We start from the raw sequence: 21,350 nt of genomic DNA, 5'->3' as shown, positions 1-21,350 counted from the left end.
AAGGTTCCATCGGACACTTGTTGGGCACTACTCCCTGAGTGCCACTTCGTTTTGCCAGTTTGCCTGGTGCCAGCACTACCAAGAGCCCAAAGGCCTATCTGGTTTCTCCTTCCCTCCCGCCCAAGCAGCTGATTGTTTCTGCCAAACCCAAGTTTGAACTGTCAGGCATTTGCCTGACGGTTAACACAGCAACCGAGACACCCATGTCTGGTATCAGAGCACCAGGGCTTCAGTCCCAGCTCCAGGGAACCAGTCACAGTGTCTGGCTGGTATAGCCCCTGGGAGGGAGTAGGTGAGGACTCCAGTGGTCAAGTTCCCGCTATCCAGGCAAAGAGACCTAGGTTAAACTCCTGGCTCCCAGCTCTGACTGCAGGGTAGCCCCAGCCACTATTGTGTTGAAGGAGTGTCTGTGTTTTTCTTGAACAAGTTTTTAAATTAACATACAAGTTCTTTAAACCTATGTAGATGGAGAGGGCTGCTGCTTTGTAGACCAATCACAGGACTGGATTCTCTGCACACCCTGGATGCGTTCTGTCCTTTACACCCCGGGGGACAGATCCGCCCCTCCCCCCATGGATTTTGCCACCTATTCAATGGGGACTGCAGTTTCTTAAGCTATAGTGTGCCGAAAACTATGTACCCTGGATTTGCATCACTCCAGGCAAGACTTGTCTCCCTTCCTGGTAACTGTGTCTGCATCCTGCCAACGTTCCAGCGAGGGCTTGAGTGGTCATTCCTCACCCATGGGTTTTTCTGCTCTTAGGATCACCAGCCCCTTTGAGATCTTCATGAAGGACACAGACCCTCAACCTCCAGTCTGGCAGCACGCTCCGCTTTCGATGATGTACATTTACGGTTAAGTCAAGTAACATCAAACAAAACTTAAAAAGCCCTTGGCCACACTAGCTAGACTTCAGGTGGTCCCAGGCCCATGTGGCTAGTGTCTGCTCTATCAAGGAAAGCAGATCCAGAACATTTTTAACATAGAAAGTTCCATTGGACAGCACTGTCCTTGCTCTCCCTCATCCAACTAATGCAGCGATGTGCTCACATAAAAAAAAAATTGTAGGAAAGGATGTTTGGCATTGCAGTAAAGATGCTGTTGGCAAGACCTGCATTCCCATGTCAGGGTGCTTGGATTGGCATGCTCTGTCTCCAATTCAAGTAGGAGGCTGTGAGTGGAGGCTCCCTGCCAGCCACCCCCAGGGGAGAGGTGGAATGAGCTCCTAGCTTCTGGCTTCAACCCCAGCTGTTGTAGGCATTTGAGGAGTGAACCAGTGTAAAATGAGATCTTTCTCTTTCCAATAAATAAGTAAACTTTAAAAAATAAAAAGTTGGGCCCGGCATGATAGCAGTTGGGCCCGGCATGATAGCGTAGTGGTCAACATGCCGGACCCTATATGGGTACCGGTTCTAATCCCGGCAGCCCTGCTTCCCATCCAGCTCCCTGCCTGTGGCCTGGGAAGGCAGTCAAGGACAGCCCAAAGACTTGGGACCTGGCACCCACTTGGGAGACGTGGAAGAAATTCCTGGATCCTGGCTACAGATTGACTCAGTTTCGGCCATTGCGGCTGCTTGGGGAGTGAGCCATCAGACGAAAGATCTTCCTCTCTGTCTCTCCTCCTCTCTGTATATCTGACTTTCCAATAAAAGTAAATAAATCTTAAAAAAAATTGTAAATTGCAGTAAATGATTCTAAGACCCTCCTAGTCCATACTCCCCCCTTACCCACAGGGTACTAGGCATCCTCTTGAATGTGGATGAGGTGTCCCAGGTTATCCTGGACTCTGCAGAGATGGTAGGACCAGGCTGATCTCAGGACAGACACACCAAGTCGGCAGCACCTGTGAGCCCCAGGAGGCCAGGAAGCCTGGCCTCGCATCCGAGGGGCCCACTCACCCTGTGAACTCCTTCATTCCTGCACTTGCTCGGGCTCGGTGCTCACACCAGTGGGGACACGAAGCTCCAAGAGTGGGCAAGATTGCGAGGCCTCCTCTCCTCTCCTCGTCAGGTTCTTGTGGGAGAGAAAGGATCCTCCAGCCTCCTCCAGCCGCCAGGTTCTGCCACTTTAATTTTCTCCCATAAATTTCACGTGTCTCTCTTGAGCCAGAACAGGAGTTGATTGAAATCACCTGTAAGAGTTAATGATGCCTACTGGCCCACGGGGACCCACAGACTAAAGTAAAAACCTAGTGCCTCTCCACAGCAGGGACCCACCTGGGCTCACGATAACCACCCCACCTCCCAACCCATGGCATTCCCCCGGCCCCTGACTGAGATTTTACAAGAGGCCAGCCTGCCCGACAGAAGATCTAGTCCAAGATAGATCACCGCGCCCCCATCCAATTCCCTGCACCTTGGTTGTTAGGGGTGCTGCACAGGCAGTCCCGGGTCTGTCTGCCAACAGCTCACTCCCCCAGGAATCTCTCTAGAGTTTGCCACCGTCTTGTCTTACCTCTCCTCCCCAGCTTTTACAGCTAGATGAGGGCTGTTTTTCTTCAGACTGCATTTGAGCAAAGCCTGTATTTAATCTGCACTCCTAAAACTAAGCGCATTGTCACCAGATTGCCCTCAAGCCACAGGTCTGTGAAGCTCTGTCCTTCCTTCCCTTGATCCAAACCGCCCTCTCCCAAAACGATCTTCCACCCATTAGCAGATTCGTTCCCAGGATGGCTGAATGTATTCTTCTATCCCCACTTCTCTCCCTCCCCCTCTTCCTCCCACGTCACACACAACACAGACACAGACACGTGCTGGCTGTCCTTAAGTCCACCAGTCCTCAAGCTGACCAGGTGAGGGGACCACGGAAAGTCAAAAGAGCTGCAATCCATCACAAACCTCTGGCCCTTTCGGCAGAGTTTTTTCATGACCTTTTTTCTTCTCCCCATTCCCCAAGAATAAACCCAGTGTTTGGGGTTACAAACCACTCATGTCACCCTTATCTTAGTAGATAAAAATATTTAATAAACATGACCATACTATCAACACCACATCAAAAAAGAAAAGCAGCAGCGATTTCGTAACTGTTTTGATTTCATGATGTCAGATGTTTATTGGTTTTAAAAAGCTAAACCCAAATAAATTCTACAGCTTTGGGCTGGTTAATGTGTTTTAAAGTTCCTTTTGATATGTCAGGTTCTTGTCTGTCTCGTTGTCTACTTGAAGTTTCTTGGTTTAAAGACACCTGGCTCTTAGCAGGCATGGTGGAGCTTTTACAGACTGTTCTGGTGGTGGAGCTTAACATGGCAGGATCCTGGGATTTGATGGCAGACATCCTTGATTATCTTTATACTACAAGGCATCAAGTAATCCGAATATTCTGTTATAGATTTCTACAGATTACAAACATCTAGAAATATAGTGCTCTGAATTCCAAAGGCTCTTTTCCACCCCAAAAGAAATATTTCAGCTAATTTCCCATCCCAATCAACCTTTCTGTCCAGTAAGTTCTTCGTTGTAAATTTTCAGGCAATGAATTTTCTTTCCTTTTGTTTTCAATTAACTTTCAATATTTGAAGGGCGCACCCAGGAAGTTTAAAAAAAAAATTCCAGATTGTACTTCCAGGAGACATCCAGGAGAGGGAGACATTTCCCCTAATATAATCCTCCCTAAACGAGTTGAATGGCTTCAGGTTTGTTTTTGACCACGCGAATGGCCCCACTAATGTTGCCTCTACTTTCCCCTTTGCATGCGGGGATCGCGTTCTCGGCGCTTCTAACCTCTGCCGACCCATCTTCGGCGCCAGTCCCACCGCTGTCCCTCACTCAGGCCACCTGGAATAGCGACTACATAAGGACAGCCCCGTCTGACAGACCCTGTTCCCCCACCCTCCCATCCCATCCCGCCTCTTTGAGCGAAAACTACCGCAACAGAAAGCGGCTTCACCAGGGAGGCAGAAGGCCCATTGAGTGGAGCAGGCAAGAACCAAGCCCGGCATCCCTAGTACTAACTAGCGGACCCGGGCAGCACACCACACAAAGGGGTCTCGGGTGGGAGCGGCTGCCTCCGGGGCGCACGCGCCGGGCGCCCAGGGGCACAGGTGCGTGGGCGCACGTGTGCGGGACCCGCTGCGGCCTGGCATGGGGATCTTGGGGTCAGCTGCTCCCCCTCCCCCACGTCCGCACAGCTCCCCATTCTGGGCGAACAAGGCTCCGCCCCGCAAGCCACGGGTGCGAAACGGGGATGGGGGGAGCGCGCGGAACAGGCGGAGACCCTCTCTCCATCCACTAACCCCTCGGGAAACCCGGCTGCAAAACGACCACTGCGGCTGGGGGACGTGCAGCCTGCCAGCTTCCCCACTTCGCCCGGAGCCCGCGGATCCGAGCCCACAGGAGCAAGGGGCGTCCCTACTTCCCCTGCGCGCCCAACTCGAGTTTCATCTCGGACAAGCAGCAAAGTCGAGGACAGAGGTGGGGCGCCGGGTTTGGGGGCGCTTGGCAGGGGCGCTCGGCCGCAGAGGGCTGCATCCTCGAGCCGGGATGGCGGGAAGGGGGCTGCACACCGCGGCTTTGCCTTTCTGTCTTTCTTTGCGCCCGCGGCCCTGCTCCCCGCCTCCCAGCCCTCTCGCCCGCCCCCCGCTCGCGCTTCCCCCTCCTCCACCATCCCCAGCGCCCCGCCTCCGTCGCCGCCGCGGGGTGCCTCGGGCGGCGGCGCGGAATCTGCATAATGACCGCCCCCCTCGCCAGCCATTGGCGCGGCCGCTGCCCGGCGCGGCCCCGGATTGGTGGTCCGCGCGCGGTGATGTGCCTGCGGGCCGCCGCCGGGGTCCCCAGCTGTGCGGGCGGCCGGCGCACAAGTTTGCCGAGCGCTCCCGGGCCGGCGGCTCCCGGACTCGCCCCGCGCCCCGCGCCCTGCGCCCCGCGCCGCCGCCGCCCTGCTCGCTCACGGGTCCTTCGCCGACACGGACTCGCACACCGCCCTGACGGACGGCCAGGGAAGAGCCAGGACAGTGCCGAGGAGGAAGCGGCCCCCTGACAGCTCCGCGTCGGGTCCCCGGGCGCGCGTCGGGCTCCGGCTCGCCGCCAGCCTCGCCCACCTTTCCCGCGGCCGACCGGCGGGCGATGCGGCGGCCGAGCCTGGCGGCCCAGAGAAGGAGGAGAGCGTCCCGGAGAGCCTAGAGCTTGCTTCTGCCCGCTTGGGAAAGGGGCGGGGAGGTGGCGCATGGCGTTGTGAGCGCCCCTCGCTCGGAGAGGCCACCCCGAGCAGGCTCTCCATGGCCGGGACGTACAGCTCCACTCTGAAGACGCTGGAGGACTTGACCTTGGACTCCGGGTATGGGGCCGGGGACTCGTGCCGCTCGCTCAGCCTCTCGTCCTCCAAGTCCAACTCGCAGGCGCTCAACTCCTCTGCGCCGCAGCACCGCGGGGCGGCCTGGTGGTGCTACTCCGGCTCCATGAACAGCCGCCACAACAGCTGGGACACGGTGAACACAGTGCTGCCCGAGGACCCCGAATTGGCCGACCTCTTCTCGCGCTGCCCGCGCCTGCCCGAACTGGAGGAGTTCCCCTGGACCGAGGGAGACGTAGCCCGGGTGCTCCGCAAAGGCGCCGGCGGCGGCCGGAGGCTGCCCGCGTTCTCGGCCGAGGCAGTGAGGCGCCTGGCGGGACTTCTCCGCCGGGCCCTCATCCGTGTGGCTCGTGAGGCGCAGCGGCTGAGCGTGCTGCACGCCAAGTGTACCCGCTTCGAGGTGCAGAGCGCCGTGCGCCTGGTGCACAGCTGGGCGCTGGCCGAGAGCTGCGCGCTGGCCGCCGTCAAGGCGCTGTCTCTGTACAGCATGAGCGCGGGCGACGGGCTGCGCCGGGGCAAGTCGGCGCGCTGCGGCCTCACCTTCTCGGTGGGCCGCTTCTTTCGCTGGATGGTGGACACCCGCATCTCCGTGCGTATTCACGAGTACGCAGCCATCTCGCTCACCGCGTGCATGGAGAACCTGGTGGAGGAGATCCGGGCCAGAGTAGCGGCCAGCCAGAGCCCCGACGGCGGAGGGGCAGGGGGCGGAGAGGTGTCCGCCGAGGTCCTGGAGATGGTCATCAACAATGACGCGGAGCTTTGGGGCGTCCTGCAGCCCTATGAGCATCTCATCTGTGGCAAGAACGCCAACGGTAAGTGCGCGAGCCGCGGGTCTTGGTCAGGTGGGAGAGAGACTCGTGCGTACACCCAGGTTTTGGGAGAAAGTGTTTGGTCGAGGATGGAGTTCACTGACCTAGCCCTTGCCAAAAGTTGTTTATGCGCCGCCGACTTTGGAAGGTAGAGTCCGGGTGGATGTCCACTCTGCCGCGCAGGAGTTTATTGCTTTCCTGGGAGGTGTCACGGATAAGATGAGAGTGAGCCTCTGGACCAAGGCATTTCTGAACATCGCCTGTAGTGGAGCTTCCTGCCCGGCCGCTTTTTGCCTTTCTGGATTTGGTCTCTGGTTGGCGGTTCCCCTCCCTCACCGCCCCGCAGTTTCCCAGGCGGGCAGACTATGGCTGTGCCCCTGGTCCAGTTTTGGCTGGGTAGCAGCAGCCCGAGGGCTGAGCCTGGGCAGAACGTGTGGTTCTCTGGCGAGAGGCACTAAATGAGATCCAGGAACAGGTGTTACACCTTGAGCATCTTCAGGTTAAAAGATGCCCAAAGTTGGCCTTCCGCTGGGAGATGAGAGCAGGGGATGATGGGGGCTTCTTAACTCTGGGTCCCCAAGAAATCAGAGCCTGGTGACTCTTATGATGTCCTCCTCCTAGAAAGGGAACCCTATGTTGGCCTGGTTTTCTGAGCTGTCATCAGCCAAGTGAGTAGTTGATTAAAACCCTCTGTTGCATAATTATGGATTTTGCTAAAAGGAACGATGACCTACTTAGTAAACCACATTGTGGGGAAGGAGTGAGAGGTGGGCAGCGTTGGGTGGCTACCCTTCTCCAAAGGTGCCACAACTTTTAAAAAATGCAAAGGGTGAGAGCAAAGCAGTGGAGCTTTGCTCTGGGAAAGCCAGGCTGTGGTGTGTACTTACCTGCCACTGGCCTTGGGACTCCAGTCCTGGGAGTCTGGAAAGGATTTAGAATTGCACTGTGCTTAAACATCCTGTGCTGTGATGGGGAGACCAGCTGGGAGGCAGCTTACAGTGGCACGTGAGCACGGAGTAGAGGAGTCCAGGCAGGCACTGGCAGGGGATGAAGGGGGCCAAGTTCTGTGTGGTTTGACATCACTGTCATAAGTAACATTTAAAACAGCGTGCGACGTGTCTGTCGCTATTGCTGGCACTTGATCCAATCACTCACAGCACAATGACAGCACCAGGGTTTGAACACAGGCAAGCCCCAGAGTTCAGTCTTCCAAGAGGAGGGAAACCATCCTGGTTGTTGCGTCCGGTTGCCAAGGCGGCTAGCAGATCTGCTGGGCGCTCGTGTTGGTCCAGCCTGGCCTCCTCTGGCATCCCCGGTTTATTGCTGACCCTGCCAAGGGAGATGCCTGGAATGGACAGGGACTCGCATCTTGCTGTGTCAGGTCTGTGACGTCAGAGCTGGGATCACTAACTCTAGGAGAGGAAGTGGTGGGCATGGGTATTTCCAGCCCACTGTCACAGCCCCAAGGGGGGAAATGTTCTGTACTTTTGCCCAAGAAGGGAGAGAGAGAGACCCAGGCTGACCTTAAAGAAGTAAAGGCTTCTTGGGAACAACTTGAAGCCCCAAAACTCTAAACTAAACTCGAGTAGAAGTGGAGGAAGCGGTGCCAGACGCATTAGAAGGGAACACACTTTCCAAGTGGAATGTGCAGTATATCGGAGAGAGGGGCTTCCTCTGCCCCCAGCATGTCTAGGCTGTACCGAACGGCTGCCTCTCTGTGGTACCCTGACAACCTCGAGCAGTCAGCAATTGCCAGGGAACAGGTGCCTTCAAGCACCTGCGGTTTACAAGCAAACGGCCGTTTCTGCTTTTAAGTCAGCAATCTCTTCGGATTTTTTTCTTTGATTTGACCTCTTCCCTACTGCTTAACCAGTCCTGCTTAAGCCCCAAGTAGCCAAGAGGGCAGGGTTCCACCCATGACACACATCTCCCTGAAGGCACAAAGCCCAGGCGTCTCCTGCACAGGTTCTGGTCTCCAGGGAACTCTCCTCCTTGTAAGCAAGGTGACGGATTGCTTCCACTTAGTTGCATAGATGCTCATTTTTTATACATGAAAGCTGGCGGGGGTGGCCTCCCTCACAATGATCAGGCTGATGGATTAAGTCTCATTGCACCAAGTGAAATGAGTGTTTAGTAGAGGCACAATGAATTACTTATGCTTGGAAGCTGGCTTCAGAAGGTAGCATGAACTACTATAGGAAAGCAGCAGAGAGCCCTAAGCCTTTGTCATATCGAAGTCACTCCAAGGCCGGCAAGGTTGGAGTGGACACAGCTGAAGACCAACAGGGAGAGTGCTAGTTAGTATTCTTGTCCCGCTGGTCTCCTCCTTAAATTACATATTTATTGTTGTTATGCCTGTTAATTATATAGCATGGGCACAGGCGTTTGACTCAGCGCTATGGGGCTGTTAAACTTTTAATGTCTTCCAACTGGAAATTTGAGCGCCATCATCCATCTATTCCTGTCCATTACTCAGAATGCTGGACCAATAAGGTTTGGCTCTGCTGGAGATGGATGATAAAAGTTGTGTAGTGTTTACCAAACACGACGGCGGCTTTGCAACCACTGGAGCTGTGCGGTGGGATTCATTCCCTGTAGAGGTCTCCGATGGTGGCAGGGCAGTGTCATGAAATGTTGAAATCCGCATGACTTCCTCCTAGGAGACAGGGAAATCACTTTAAAGGGGTTGGTATTTACAAACCTGGAGCTGGCCAAAAAGAACAGCCTCTCAGCCCCACCCATCCTGGATGCGGCTCAGGTGGCTCTTGGCATTTTTTTCTTGACCATTTTCTTTACTAAGCTTTCATGAGTGTTCCTGGCATCAGAAAAACAAACAAGCAAAAGACCTCTGCCGCTTGTAGGGTATACAGCAACTGACAGGACATTGGGGACAATACTCTCTCCCCAAGCAGCCTCCAGGAGGGTTGCTCTTATCTGTGTAACAAAGAGCACAGGTTTAGAATCGTCACCAGGTTTGGAAGCGCACCTCTGTTGCTTATCGGAGTGGCCGGGGACAAATCTCTTAATCCTTCTTAGCCTCTGTTCTGCCATCTGTAACATGGGAGATCATAAACATAGTTTTGTATGAGCTATATGTGAGATTGTGGATGTAAAGATGTTAGCACATTGTAAGTGTGCGATGCCTAGCAGCAATGCATTCAGCCACTATTTATCCGCTGAACTGTGCTTGTGGGTGAAGTGGGGGATGGAGGGGCACAGTCCTCCTCCTGTGAAATTTCACATCCAGGGAAGGAAGCAAGAAGCAGTAAACAAAGGCCGCAGATAAAGGTTTGCTCTCAGTAGTATTTCAGAAAGACAACAGGATAATGAGATCGTGTGACTGGGGTCATTGAAATCACCGCATAGGAAGACCTCTCTGTCATTACTGGCAGCCAGTCATAGCAACCCGGTCATGACCCAAGGACCTTTAAGCCAGAAAAAACGGTGACTCAGGGCTTTTCTGAATTATTCAGTTGTTTACCATCAGGAGCCAAGTTTGGCTGTCACCTGCCACCAAGAAGTGTCAGGGCTGTCTCCTAGGCAGGAAGACTTCACCCACGGTCTCAGAACTTGCCTAGGGAGAAGATGGTAGGATGGTTTTCTGCTGAGATGATCAGCTGCAGGCAGGAGAGTTCATTGAGCTGCTGGTTGCTGCCGAGTCAGCTTTCACACCTGGAGAATCTGAGGGAAGAAGCACCTTCCCTTTGACTCTTCTGTTGAAGCCGAGGGATCTGCGAAAACTGAGACAAATCAAACTTTGGAAACAGAAACTTACATTTTTACCTCTAGCTCCACCCCACTGGTGTCCCTGAGAAATGCAAACCTGGCCCTAGGCAGTTGGAAGACCTAGGTGGAGCTGTCCTGCCTCCTCCAGGAAGCCCCATCTGCTGCACCCGCCCTGTTGCCTGAGGCTTCCACAGCCCCAGGGGCACATGCGCCCACCACCCTGCTTGTGTCTGTCTGTCCATCAGATAGATGGTGAGCTCACCAGCATCCTGCCGGCTGATGAGCCTCTTGTGGTATGTGACACACACCTGCTGCCCTACCTTTGTGGTCAGGCACCCCATCACAGAACATGCTCCATTCTAACATTGCCATTTGAAAATGTTTCTTTGACATTGCAGAAGAACATTCCCCCATTTCTATGAAAACAAAAGATTCTAACTTGTTCTTGATGAAGAAGGGCAACATTCTCTAAAGGATTGGTTGATCGATTGAAGCACAAAGTTACAGAGAGAAAGAGATCTTTCTTCTGTTGGCTCATTCCCCAGATGTCCACAGCGAGTTGGGGAGGGCTGGGCCAGGCTAGACCACACTGGGAACCTGGCCCTCTAGCCACATGGGCAGCAGGGGTGCAAGCACTAGAGCCTCACGATGTTGCCTCCCAGTGTGTGCATTACCAGGAAGCGGGGCAGAAGCAGAGTAGGACTTGATCCCCAATGTAGAATGGGTATAATCTCCATGGCAACTCAACCTGCCATGCACAGTACCAGGACATCATTAAAAAATTTCACAACCTAATTTCTAGCAGGGTTCCCAAGGTCATCTGTAAGGAGTAAAATGCCTGTTGGGGACTTTCTGCTTAGGTGGAAGTCTTCCATGTGGGATCCTCACTCAGAAAGAGTGCTAAGCAGGTGTCTGATAGGCAGCAGTCAATCAACAGGACTTAGTTGAAAGTTTCCTTAAGATCAGCAGTACCAGTCCCCAACCCCCCAGCCCCAGGCAATAGCACTGGCCCAGGGGCAATCTTGGTTGGTAGCCATTACTTAGAAAAGCTTGTCTCTGTATCCATTCTGCCTGCTTCCATTTTGAGAAGGGAACTCAGGAAATTCAGGGTCGGGGTGTTCCGGGGAGGCATGGGCCACAGCATGGCCAGGACTCTGCTGCTTGTCCCCTACTGTCCTTGCGCCCTCAGTACTTTCCCTAAACCGAGGTGGGACACTGGCCCCTTTTTCTGTGCTTCTACAGCTGCAATAATAGCCTGACTTTCACCAACAATCCTTTGCTCCTCTGGTCTCTTCTCGGGTCCCCATGAACACCCCAGTGGGGAACTCCAGGAGCCTGGCCGTGGCTGGGCCAGAACTCAGCCCTGTTTGGCTCAAGCTCCAAGCCTGTGCTTTTCCTGAACATCAGCAGCATCCGGGGAAACCAGGAAGAGGCCAGTGTCTGACCATCTTGACAACTCGGGCCGACGTCCTGGTGGCAGCAGGATCGGCTGTGTGCAGGTGGCCTCTCTCAGTAGGCCAGGGAATCTTCACAGCCAGGGAGAGGGACCAGGGGTCCAGGCCAGGGTGCTCCATTTCAGGGCTCTTCTGTGGCTTTCCCAGCCTTGGAAGTGTGCACCGGAGGGCCCATTGCACCTGCAGAGCCAGGGAGGGCCTTACAGGTGTTGGCTGCTTGGTGGTCAGTCAGGTCAGGCCAGTGGAAAGGCTGTGGCCCCCACTGTGATCCTCTCCCTGGGCAGGTGAGTGCCTCCAGGAGACACCACGGAGAGGAGGCAGCCACAGCGATGTTATAGTTCAGGTCTTGGCAAGCTCGGCCCACATGCCCTGGAGTCAGCAGAGCTTGTGGGAAAGGGGGTCTGACCCCCAAGTCCCCTGCGATATTCGAGTACAGACTCAGAATTCCCTGGCCTTGATGTTCAAGTTCGGTTGGAAAGGGCTTTGATACCCATGCCCTGAAGCAAGTCACTTGAATAAATAAATCTTTTTAAATCTTTGTCCCCTAGTGATAAGGGTGTGTTTTCTTTCTTAAAGGTTTACTTATTTTTTTATTGAAAAGTCAGATTTACAGAGAGAAGGAGAGACAGAAAGATCTTCTATCCAAGTAGTCACAATGGCTAGAGCTGAGCTGATCAGGAGCCAGGAGCTTTTTCTGGGTGTCCCATGTGGGTGCAGGGTCCCAAGACTTTGGGCTGTCCTTGACTGCATTGCCAGGCCACAGGCAGGGAGCTGGATGGGAAGCGGGGCTGCTGGGACACAGGTTGGTGCCCATATGGGATCCTGGTGGTGCAAGGCAAGGACTTTAACCACCAGGCTATTGCGCTGGGCCCAAAACAAATCTTTAAAACAACAAACAAAAACAGAAGCAATGTTTAGTTCAAACACAGATACCCCTTCTGTCTGCTGGGTCACTCTCCAAATTCCTGTAGAAACTGAGCCTGGGCTGAGCTGAAGCCAGGATCTGGGGACTTTGTCAAGGTCTCCAACTGGAGTAGCCCCCGACTCCCAGGATCAGCTACACCAGTTCTCATTCCCCATAGAGGAAGTTGGATGGGATGTGGAGGTGAGGCTGGAACCCAGAGACTGATACGGCCACCTGGTCTTTCCAAGCGGTGACGGCAGCCCTGCACTAACCACTGACCCAGACCAGTTCTCAAGTACAAATGCCCCTGGGGTGTTGGAGAGGCTGCCCGTCTGGTGGCTGAAGGACGACTCAGGGTGGGGCTACCTCAGTGCTGTTCCTCATGGCCTTGAACTTATGACCCTGAGCCAGTTGTGTGACTTCTGTGCCTTAGTCTCTTCCCCCATACCAGGGTTTCTGCACCTTGACCTTGATTGTAGACGAGAGCTTTTGTTCATGTCCCGTGCTCTGTAGCCCCCTGCCTCTGCCACCTGTCCTGATGCTCAAAACTCAAAACTCCCCAGCCATTTCCCGGTGTCCCCCTGGGGAGCACATTCATTCCTGGTTTTGAGGATGTGCTCTATGAGAGAAAACAGAATAGCAGGCAACTCATGAGGTGGTTGAGGACTTACAAAGAGTCTGTGTGATGGGCTTTGTGTTGTTAGTCTTAATTACATTAAAAATTTTATTTTTCTTCAAAAGGCAGAGTCACAGAGAAAAAGGGACCTTCCATCTGATGGTTCACTGCCCAAATGACCTCATTGACCAGGGACTGGGCCCGGTCGAAGCCAGGAGCTTTGTCCGGGTCTCCCGCATGGGAGCAAGGTACTTGGGGCATCTTCTGCTGCTTTCCCGGGTGCATTAACAGAGCTGGATCAGAAGTGGTGTAGCCAACTCATGAACTGATAGCCACAGGGGATGCTGGCGTTACCGGTGGCAGCTTAACCCACCGTGCCACAACACTAGTCCCTCAGTTACATTCTACATCGAGTGCTTGACACTCTGCTCGGTTTTGCTTTTTCGCTTTTGCTGAACTGAAGAGTCTCCTGTGCTGGAAAGGATCATGACCCAATCTCGGGGTGACAGGCATTAGTCACAAGGCTCTTCTTGGTGATTAATAGTTAGTATGTGGAGGTAAGAGGAAGTCAGAGTCTGGGAAAGTACCCTCACACCCTGCTCAGTTATGGCTCAGTCGCCCCCAAGATGGTATGGGGCTTTGGCAGGAAGGAGCGGGGTCAGCCCTCTGCTGCCCCTGCCAGGGCAACCGTGACCTTACAGGGTATGAAGTCTCCAGGCCCTCAGAGAGCAATTCTGCTGAGACCCCGGCTTGTGGCAGCCAGTGGGTCCTGAGCCACGGCACAGCAGGTGTTCTGTGTTTTGCTGGCCTATCGCATAAACACACTTTGTGGTCATCTGGCTTGTTTTTCCAAAAGGCCTCAATGCTTTGGCAGCTTTGGCTTGCTGTCTTGGAGCCGCATGCTGGGTTGGGAGGAGACGATTAAGAAGCACAGCCCGAGTTGGCCTGAGAAGTGCCACGCCAGCCTCTTTAATCTACCACTTGCCACGCAGCAGCTACAGATGGGGCAGTGGACACAGACTGGAGCAGGGCAAGAATGGCCGTGGCTAGCCAGGGCATTTAGGCTGTAACGGAAGACGCAGTGTATATATATATAGGAGAGTGGCACAGTTTGCTGTGGCCGTGATGGCTGTGTGGATAGCCTGCCCTCGGTGCCCTTGGGGCTCATCCTGAGTGCTTCCACCGCAAACTGTGGCCCTGGCAGCCCCTCTGGAAGGCACACGCACTGTGCGTGCCAGCAGTACCTGGACAGGCAGCACTGTGACCCGCAGAGGGGAAGGTGCTGCCTCGCTCACACACAGGGCTCCAGATGGAGGAGGCAGTGTGAACTCAGGCCTAGAGGCCCAGGCACGTGGGTGGGGGGAGGACGGGCAGCACAGCAAGTGACCTTGAGGTAGGGAGGTTTCGCTGCGTAATGAGGAGGAGCAGGGGACATGGCACGGGGTAACGGGGGGCGGGGGAGGAAAACTTTTCCACATCTTTTATCCAGATGTGAAGAAGCCTGCCAGAGCGCAGCACGAGGGCTTTCCAACAAGTGATTTTTACCATTCAGATCTCGAGTGTGTCTGTTCCCCAATCCCACAACCTCCAGGCACCCAGTGTTGGAAAGCCTGACCTCCAGGGTGTACCCCATACACTGTCCTCGCAGCAACGGCCATGACAGAGACCTTGACCCAGCAGGCTGGGGCTGACAGAGGTGACAAACAGGGTTTCCATCTGCCCTGCTTTCCCTGTTGGGTTTGGCTCCTATCTCCGTGGGTTTTTTTTTTGTTTGTTTGTTTGTTTTCTCCTGTGGCCCTGAACATAACCTTTTGGACTACAGCAACCCCAATGCAGAAAGAAGATCGAGACAGGCAAGCCTGCATGGAGGCCACTGGGTCTGTTCTCACCACTGCAGGGTGCTCAGCCATGCAAGCAAGAGCAGTGTAAAACAGGATGACAGCAGAGGGCCCCGCATTATCTTTTACTGGTTCTAAGTCTTACTTGGAATGTTCAACTGCCTCTTTAGGGTCTACCAAATCACAGTTCAATTCACAGCTGATTGGTCCCTTTCTGATTTGGTTAAGGTGTTCCAGAGTATGCACCATAGATTGCTAACACATTTCCCATGGGACATTGTGAAGCCACCTTAAAGCTCATTGTCTGGCCTAAACTCCCTAAGGTCCTGCTGAATTCCATGACCCTAATAAAAGTGAGACTCCATGGCCTCGCTGATAACCTGTGTCAGGCATTTTCTAACCCTTTTTCTTGTCATATGAAAAAAAAAAAACCAGCAGCGTGAATCTACTGCAAAAATACGTGTAAAATTATTAGTAATGTGAGGTCCAGTCAGTCACAGAGAGAGATCTTTTATCCACTGGTTCACTCCCCAAGTGGCCACAACAACCAGGAGTGGGCCAGGCTGGAGGCAGGAGTCAGGAGCTTCATTTGGGTTTCCTACGTAGGTGGCAGAGACCCACACTCTTGGGCCATCCTCTGCTGCTTTTCCAGGCCACCAGCAGGGAGCTGGATCAGAAGTGGAGCAGCTGGGACACTTGCTGATTATGGGCTGTTGGTGTCTCACCAAGGAGTTCTTTCTGCATTATACTGCAGCAGTGACCTGCTCCTATCCCCACTCCCACAAGTAAGCTGAAGAGTCTGACCCGTGATGGGAAACAGGGAAACCGAACCCCAGAAGAACTAGAGCAAGAAGGTTAGGGTTGGGGAGAGATGAGTTTGACCCCAAAGAAGAAGTGAGCCTTACAGTGCAGGAAAACCAGTCTGAATGGAAGCCAAGCTAGTGTTGATATCTTCAAAGTTTTTGTTGTTGTAAAGTATGGTACTTATAAAACTATCTTGGCTGTGAGGAGAGCTATCAGTGAGTGCGCACTAAAGCTCACCTCCCCAGTGAGTGTGCCGGGAGCGGCACTGTGTGGAGAACTAGGGACTGGATTCCAGAACAGTCTGGCGTGGAGTGTGGCCTCTTGGTGACCTGGAGTGAATCACTCCTGCCTCTCAGACCTTGGTTGCTTTCCCCATGGTGGGATGAGGGCCTGCTGGATTCCCCAAGGGCCTGTCTTTCTGCGAAGGCTCCAGATTCCCCACGTGGACCCTGAACAGGCACTTTTTCCCCTCTGCCCTGGCCGAGCTCAACAACCAGCATTCTGGGGGAACTACCAGCCCCAAACCCACCAAGGCTGCATACCATCCTTTTTGTGTTAGGAAGAGCTGGGATTACTGTACTTGGAGCACCCCTTCCCCCCACCTTGGAAGGATGAGTTCTGGATGCTTTTGGCCACGACCTAACGCCTCGGCGCTGGACAGCTGTGTCCAGTCCCTGGCAGGCCAAGGCTGGGGTGAGGGCCAGCTCCGGGGTGACTTCATCCAGCCGGTGTTTGGAGGCCGCCAACCCAGACTCGGGTATTTATAGCAGGGGAGCAGCTAGGGGAGAAAAAAAGAGAGAAATGAAAACTGCTACACCCTTCTTTATCCTGTGTGGGACAGAGATGGGCATTATGAAGGATTGTAGAAGGCACAGCTGTAATGCAGCAGAATATTTTTAAATGCTGTTTGTTGAAGTTGGCAGGGCTGGCTTTTCAAAGAGGAGGGAAAATGAGAGTAACTGGGTCCAATGGGCTGCCAGGGATTGTGAAGGCCAAGACGCAGAGCAGGCAGTTCCTGGGGTGCATGGCCTCCGATCCCCACACCCTAATTTTACAACGTGCAAGCAGGGCTTCGGCCACCAGGGCAGGAGGCTTGGTCAGTGGGGTGGCTGCCGTGTCCTTTTCTTACCAGCTCACCCACCCATCCGACCCAAGGTTGTAGAAAATGAATACCATGTCCCAGAGAAGGCAGGACACACAGCCCAAGGAGCTACTTACAACCAGGGATTGCATCTTGCTTCCTCGATTCCTTCTTGGACCTGATTTGGAAGGCAGTTGTTTGTAGCTGTTCTTCTGGACTTCATCCTGCAGGTCAAGCTGAGCAAGCCAGAAGGAGACTGGGCCCAATTCAGCAGGAGGCCAGAAGGCCTCGGGAGTAGAGTTGCCTCTAAGGAAGTATAGATGAGCAGGATGGCCCCGTGCAGCCCCTCTGCCCGCCGTCCACCTGTCCGATGGATGCTCATGAAGTTGCCCAGGTAGTGTCCACTGCCATGTTGGTTCTTTCAGAGCTGCTTGGTGGTTAGGGTAGAAGGGCTACGGGATTGAGAATAGGGGAGAGGCTGAGAGTTTAGCGTAGGGCACTTCCATTTGGTAATTTAGCAGGAGCTCACTGGGTACTGGCTCTGTCAAGTGTTTGGTAATAAAACAGATGAATTAAAAGACATCTGGAAGAGTGAAGGGTACAGGCTGCACAAATGGTGAAGAAGAGTGGGGGCCAGCCTGGCTGCGGAGGACAGCTCCAAGCAGAGGGGACAGCAAGAACGCTTGGTGGGTCCAAGAAGTGCCAAGGAGATCCAGGTGGCTGGCGTGGGGCAAGCATGGGGAAGTATAGCAGGAGGTGTGGTTACAGGAGAAATGGGAGTGCTGAGCGTTGCATGGAGCCTTTTAGGAAGCACTGGACAGACCGAAGCACAGAGTGACATGATCCAACATGCATTCTCATAAGGTCAAGTTGTATCAGGATCATGAGTGGCCAGCTAAGAGATTTTGCAGTAATCCAGGTGAGAGAGGATGCCTAGACCCAGGTGACAGGAGAGGGGGCATGGGTGTGTTTTGTTCTCAAAGCAAATGGCATTTCCAGCAGCTTGGATGTGGGCTTTGAGCAGAGAGGCAGGTGGGACCAGAGATGCATGGTCTGAGGCCCTGAAGGAAAGCAGTAGCCACCAACTAAAATAGGAGGAGCCGTGGACAGAAGAAGCAGGGCTGAACCAAAGGCACAAGTGCAGTTCCAGCTGTTGGTGTCCGAGTCAGCGTGGCAAATCAGAGGTGGACCAGTAGGCGAGGTCCCCTTGAACTTCCTTATTCACAAGCAAGCTTGGAACATTGCACTCCTGTGCCCTTCCTGAGGGCAGGGCTAGTTCCACAGTGCTGAGCAAACTTGGGTAAACCAGATCTAATGTCATTCCTGAACTCATGATCTCCTTCTGTGGATGGGCAGCTTAACCCTGGCTCTTGCTTTCTCACTGGCTTGCTGGCAGTTAGCCCCTAGAATGATGGTCAGCCCACTGTTGCCAGTCATTACTGTAGGGTCTGTTTGATTAGGTCCACTCATTGGTTCTGCAAAAGGGAGAGCTGCATTGCAGGCAGCTTGGGGCTCCTGGAGCTGAGTCTAGGTCAGGTGTTTAGCCAGAAAGAGAACCCTCTTGGGTGACTTGGAAGCAGCCTCATGCCTCTCAGCTGGTTTGATCTCGGCTTCTTGGGACTGGCAGGGTGGACAGGGTGGCAGAGCAATGTCATTGCCCTGACTGCCAGCTATTCGTTTCTCAGTACATCTCAACCTCAGTTTTCCCTAGAAAGGATATTTAGTTCTTTCTCTGGGGATTATTGTTTCAGGGGCTTTTAATCCAGATTCATCTTTGAGTCACTTGGAGTGAAGAACTTAAAAACAAAAGTGAGTGTGTGTGTGTCTGTCTGACTTCAGGCCCCACCTCCGTAGATGCTACAACAAATGGTCAGGGTGGGTCCACACTGTGTGGGCAGAGTTAGTGGAGAGTTTGGGGCGTCGTGAACACCCAGGCATTAGCAGTCATCAGCGGTGGGAGCATCACAGCTCCTCAAGGCTCATCCTGCCCCACCCTGGGTGATGGTGTTCTTTGCCTTCCCAGCCCGGCTGCTCTGGCCCATTCCTCAGCTGCAGGCATCACTGGTGTTCCCCAGGGGAACTGGAATGGTCAGGCTTATGCAGAAAGGGCCACATTGGACCTAGCATGCAAAAGTCATTCAATAATTGGTGAGGTAGGCTCCATTGTGAACATCTTTTACATTTAAAAAACATTATTTGAAAGGCAGAGAGAGAGTGCCTGTCTGCTGATGCCTTCTCTAAATGCCACAGCAGCTGGGGCTGGCCCAGGACCAAACCAGGAGCTGGGAACTGCACCCAGGTCTTCCTCGTGGTTGGCAGGGACCCAATATTTGAACCGTCACTGCTGCCTCCCATGGTTTGCTCTATCAGGAAGTTGGAATGGAAAGTGAAGCCAGGACTCGAACCCAAGCACTTTGATGTGGAATGTAGGGGTGCTAAGCAGTGTGTTCATGGTTGCACCAAACATTGGCCCCTCCTCATTCCTTCTTCAGAGAAAGCAGATGCAGGCTCCAGGAAGGAAATTCACTTGCTCAGGCCACACAGGTAACAAGCTGTACCCAGGCAGCCTCTCTGCGAGTTCTCTACTCCTCACCCATGCATGCCCTTGTTCAGACTGAATGCTCACCTCTCATCCTTGGTGCTTCACTGCTGTGTTGAGCCTGTTGAGGGCTTCAGACCTTTGCCCCAGGTCGACTGGGGCGACGCCATCATGTTCCTTTCAGCACCCTGTGGATTCTTCCCACTTCTGTCTCACAGCTGGCCAAGCTGGCATTCAGGGTGGTCTAGGTGGCAGCTTTGGTGGGAGCCCTGGCAGGATTCAGACGCAGCCCTCTTGGGAAGCCCCACACCCTTGTTCCTGCTGCTCCCTTCCTCCTGTGCTGGGATGGGCCTGGGTGGGGCCGAAGCCAATGCAGTGACTTCCTGAGCAGAGAAATGAATGGGTTGCTCCAGGCGCGTGGGAGGCACTAAAGGCAGGCCAGAGCATCCCTCACTGCTCCCAAACAGGCGAGCCATTCAGGTACCTTAAAATAGACCTACCACTCAGGACTGCAGCCTGGCAGGGCTGGGACCCATGGCGTGGGTGTTCATTTCCCCCACGACTTTAAAGATGCGTCCTGCCAGGCTCAGGGCGCCTCTCCTACCGGTGTGTTGGGAACTTAAAATAGTTCCAGAGGAACACTGTTGGGAAGCTGTTGGCTCCTAGGGACTATTTCCTCCTGATTTATGACCCCTTTGGGAGTGCTATGTGGCCTTCTGGCTTCTCGCTACCAAATTTGAGTCCTCTCATCTTTAGCAGCCAAAGACATGGCCAAAGACGTTTGTCATCAAGGAAAGGGGTGATCTTTCTCTCTAAGTCGTTTCATTGGGGGCCTTTTACACATTTGCTTTTTTTGTTTTGTTTTGTTTTAAGGAATAAGGAAGAAGCCGATTGGGAATCAGGCCTTTCTCACTGTGGTTGCCCCACAGTGAGTGAGAGAAGTGTATTCTGTTCGTTCACACTAAGGCCAGCCCTGGGGAGCCCTGAATGTTCACACAAACTGAGGCAGGAGAGCCCCAGAAAGAGGACTCGCTCTGAGTGGGAGAAGCCACTGAGCTGTTCTCTCCCATCCGCTGGCCACCTGCTAGCTCCCTGTGCGTGTTAAAATTTAATAAAGTTCAGTGAAGTTAGAAATCATCTCCATTGTATTTTGAGTGCTCGCATGGCTACTGTAGTAGACAGCACAGAGCCTGTCACTGTCTCCACCATCCAGTAGGGCTACTGGACAAGGTGACCATTGGATTAGGGACATCAGTTGGTCCCTGGGGCCAGCTTTTGGAGTTGACTCAGGTCTAAACATTGGAAGCCTCCCCCTGAGTTCTTGAAAGCCCTGGATCTGCAGAAACAGGATTCAGGCAAGTGGAGGTTAAGGTCAGCCATTCCTGTCCTTCTAACCTCTGAATCCCTGGCCAGAGTTCTCTGATCCAGGCTGCATGGCCCCGGGGCAGGCCGCTTAACTCCTCTAAAATTGTTTTCTTCCCGTGAACTGCTGCTCAAGATACCTCAGAGGGGTTTTGGAGGGATTACACAGAACAGCTGAATGTGTATAAAATAGTGACTCATGGTAAGAACACAGGTGTGTTACACTTAAGTAGCCTGGGTCCTTGGGTGATGTATCCTTCTGGGGTAGATACTGTTGCCATTTTGCAGAAAAGCCAGTAGGCTCCAGGGAGAGGATGGCTGTTGTGGCTGCCACTGTTGCCCCCGTGAGCTGTTTTCTGGGAGTTTATCCCGGGGCTGTCCTTTTCTCCCCTGGGCTTAATTGACCCCTTGACCTAAATCAGGGTTTGTTTGCTTCTTTGGACTAGAACTCTGTCCCTTACCATTGACCTGACCCTCCCACTGTTTGAAGTGAACTCTTTCCAGAGTTACCATGCCAAAAGCCCCTCTTACCTTATCTACCCAGAGAAAACCTGCCAGAAACCTGGAACATGAACTTCACCCAAGGGATAAAGGCTTCTAGTGCCCCGTGTGCTGAGTGGACATTTTGTACCCTGTGCTGTGAGGACTGAGACAAACAGAGCCTTTAGCGAGATGTTGGCCGAGAAGCCCACCAGAGGATTAAGGACCAAGAGAGGCGTCGTGGGCTGTGGAGGGTGCTGAGAACCACGGGGTCACACCCAGGCCCTGGTTCAGACCTTGACTCCACTGCTCAAGTCACCTAGATCATAGACCTCATTCACTTAACCTTTTCATGCCTCAACTTTCTCATCTATAAAGTAGGTATAACATTAGAACCAACTGACAGGGTGGTTGTGATTGTTAAATGAGACATAGAACAACGAAGCATTT

At 53.5% G+C, this 21,350-nt stretch overlaps 1 protein-coding gene across 1 annotated transcript in view; it reads left to right on the top strand.

Annotated features, from left to right (window-relative positions):
• Window positions 1-4,773: 4,773 nt before the first annotated feature.
• Window positions 4,774-21,350, top strand: part of ABTB2 (ankyrin repeat and BTB domain containing 2) — a 156,331-nt gene continuing 139,754 nt past the window's right edge. Inside the window, exon 1 of the mRNA XM_040980080.1 lies at window positions 4,774-6,099. Coding sequence (XP_040836014.1) covers window positions 5,214-6,099 — 886 coding nt within the window. The 5' untranslated portion in view covers window positions 4,774-5,213. The remainder of the gene's footprint in view (window positions 6,100-21,350) is intronic.

Source organism: Ochotona curzoniae, unplaced genomic scaffold, assembly GCF_017591425.1.
Source record: "Ochotona curzoniae isolate NIBS_2020 unplaced genomic scaffold, NIBS_Ocur_1.0 contig_3432, whole genome shotgun sequence".
Taxonomy (NCBI): domain Eukaryota; kingdom Metazoa; phylum Chordata; class Mammalia; order Lagomorpha; family Ochotonidae; genus Ochotona; species Ochotona curzoniae.
This window is presented reverse-complemented; position numbering and strand designations above follow the sequence as displayed.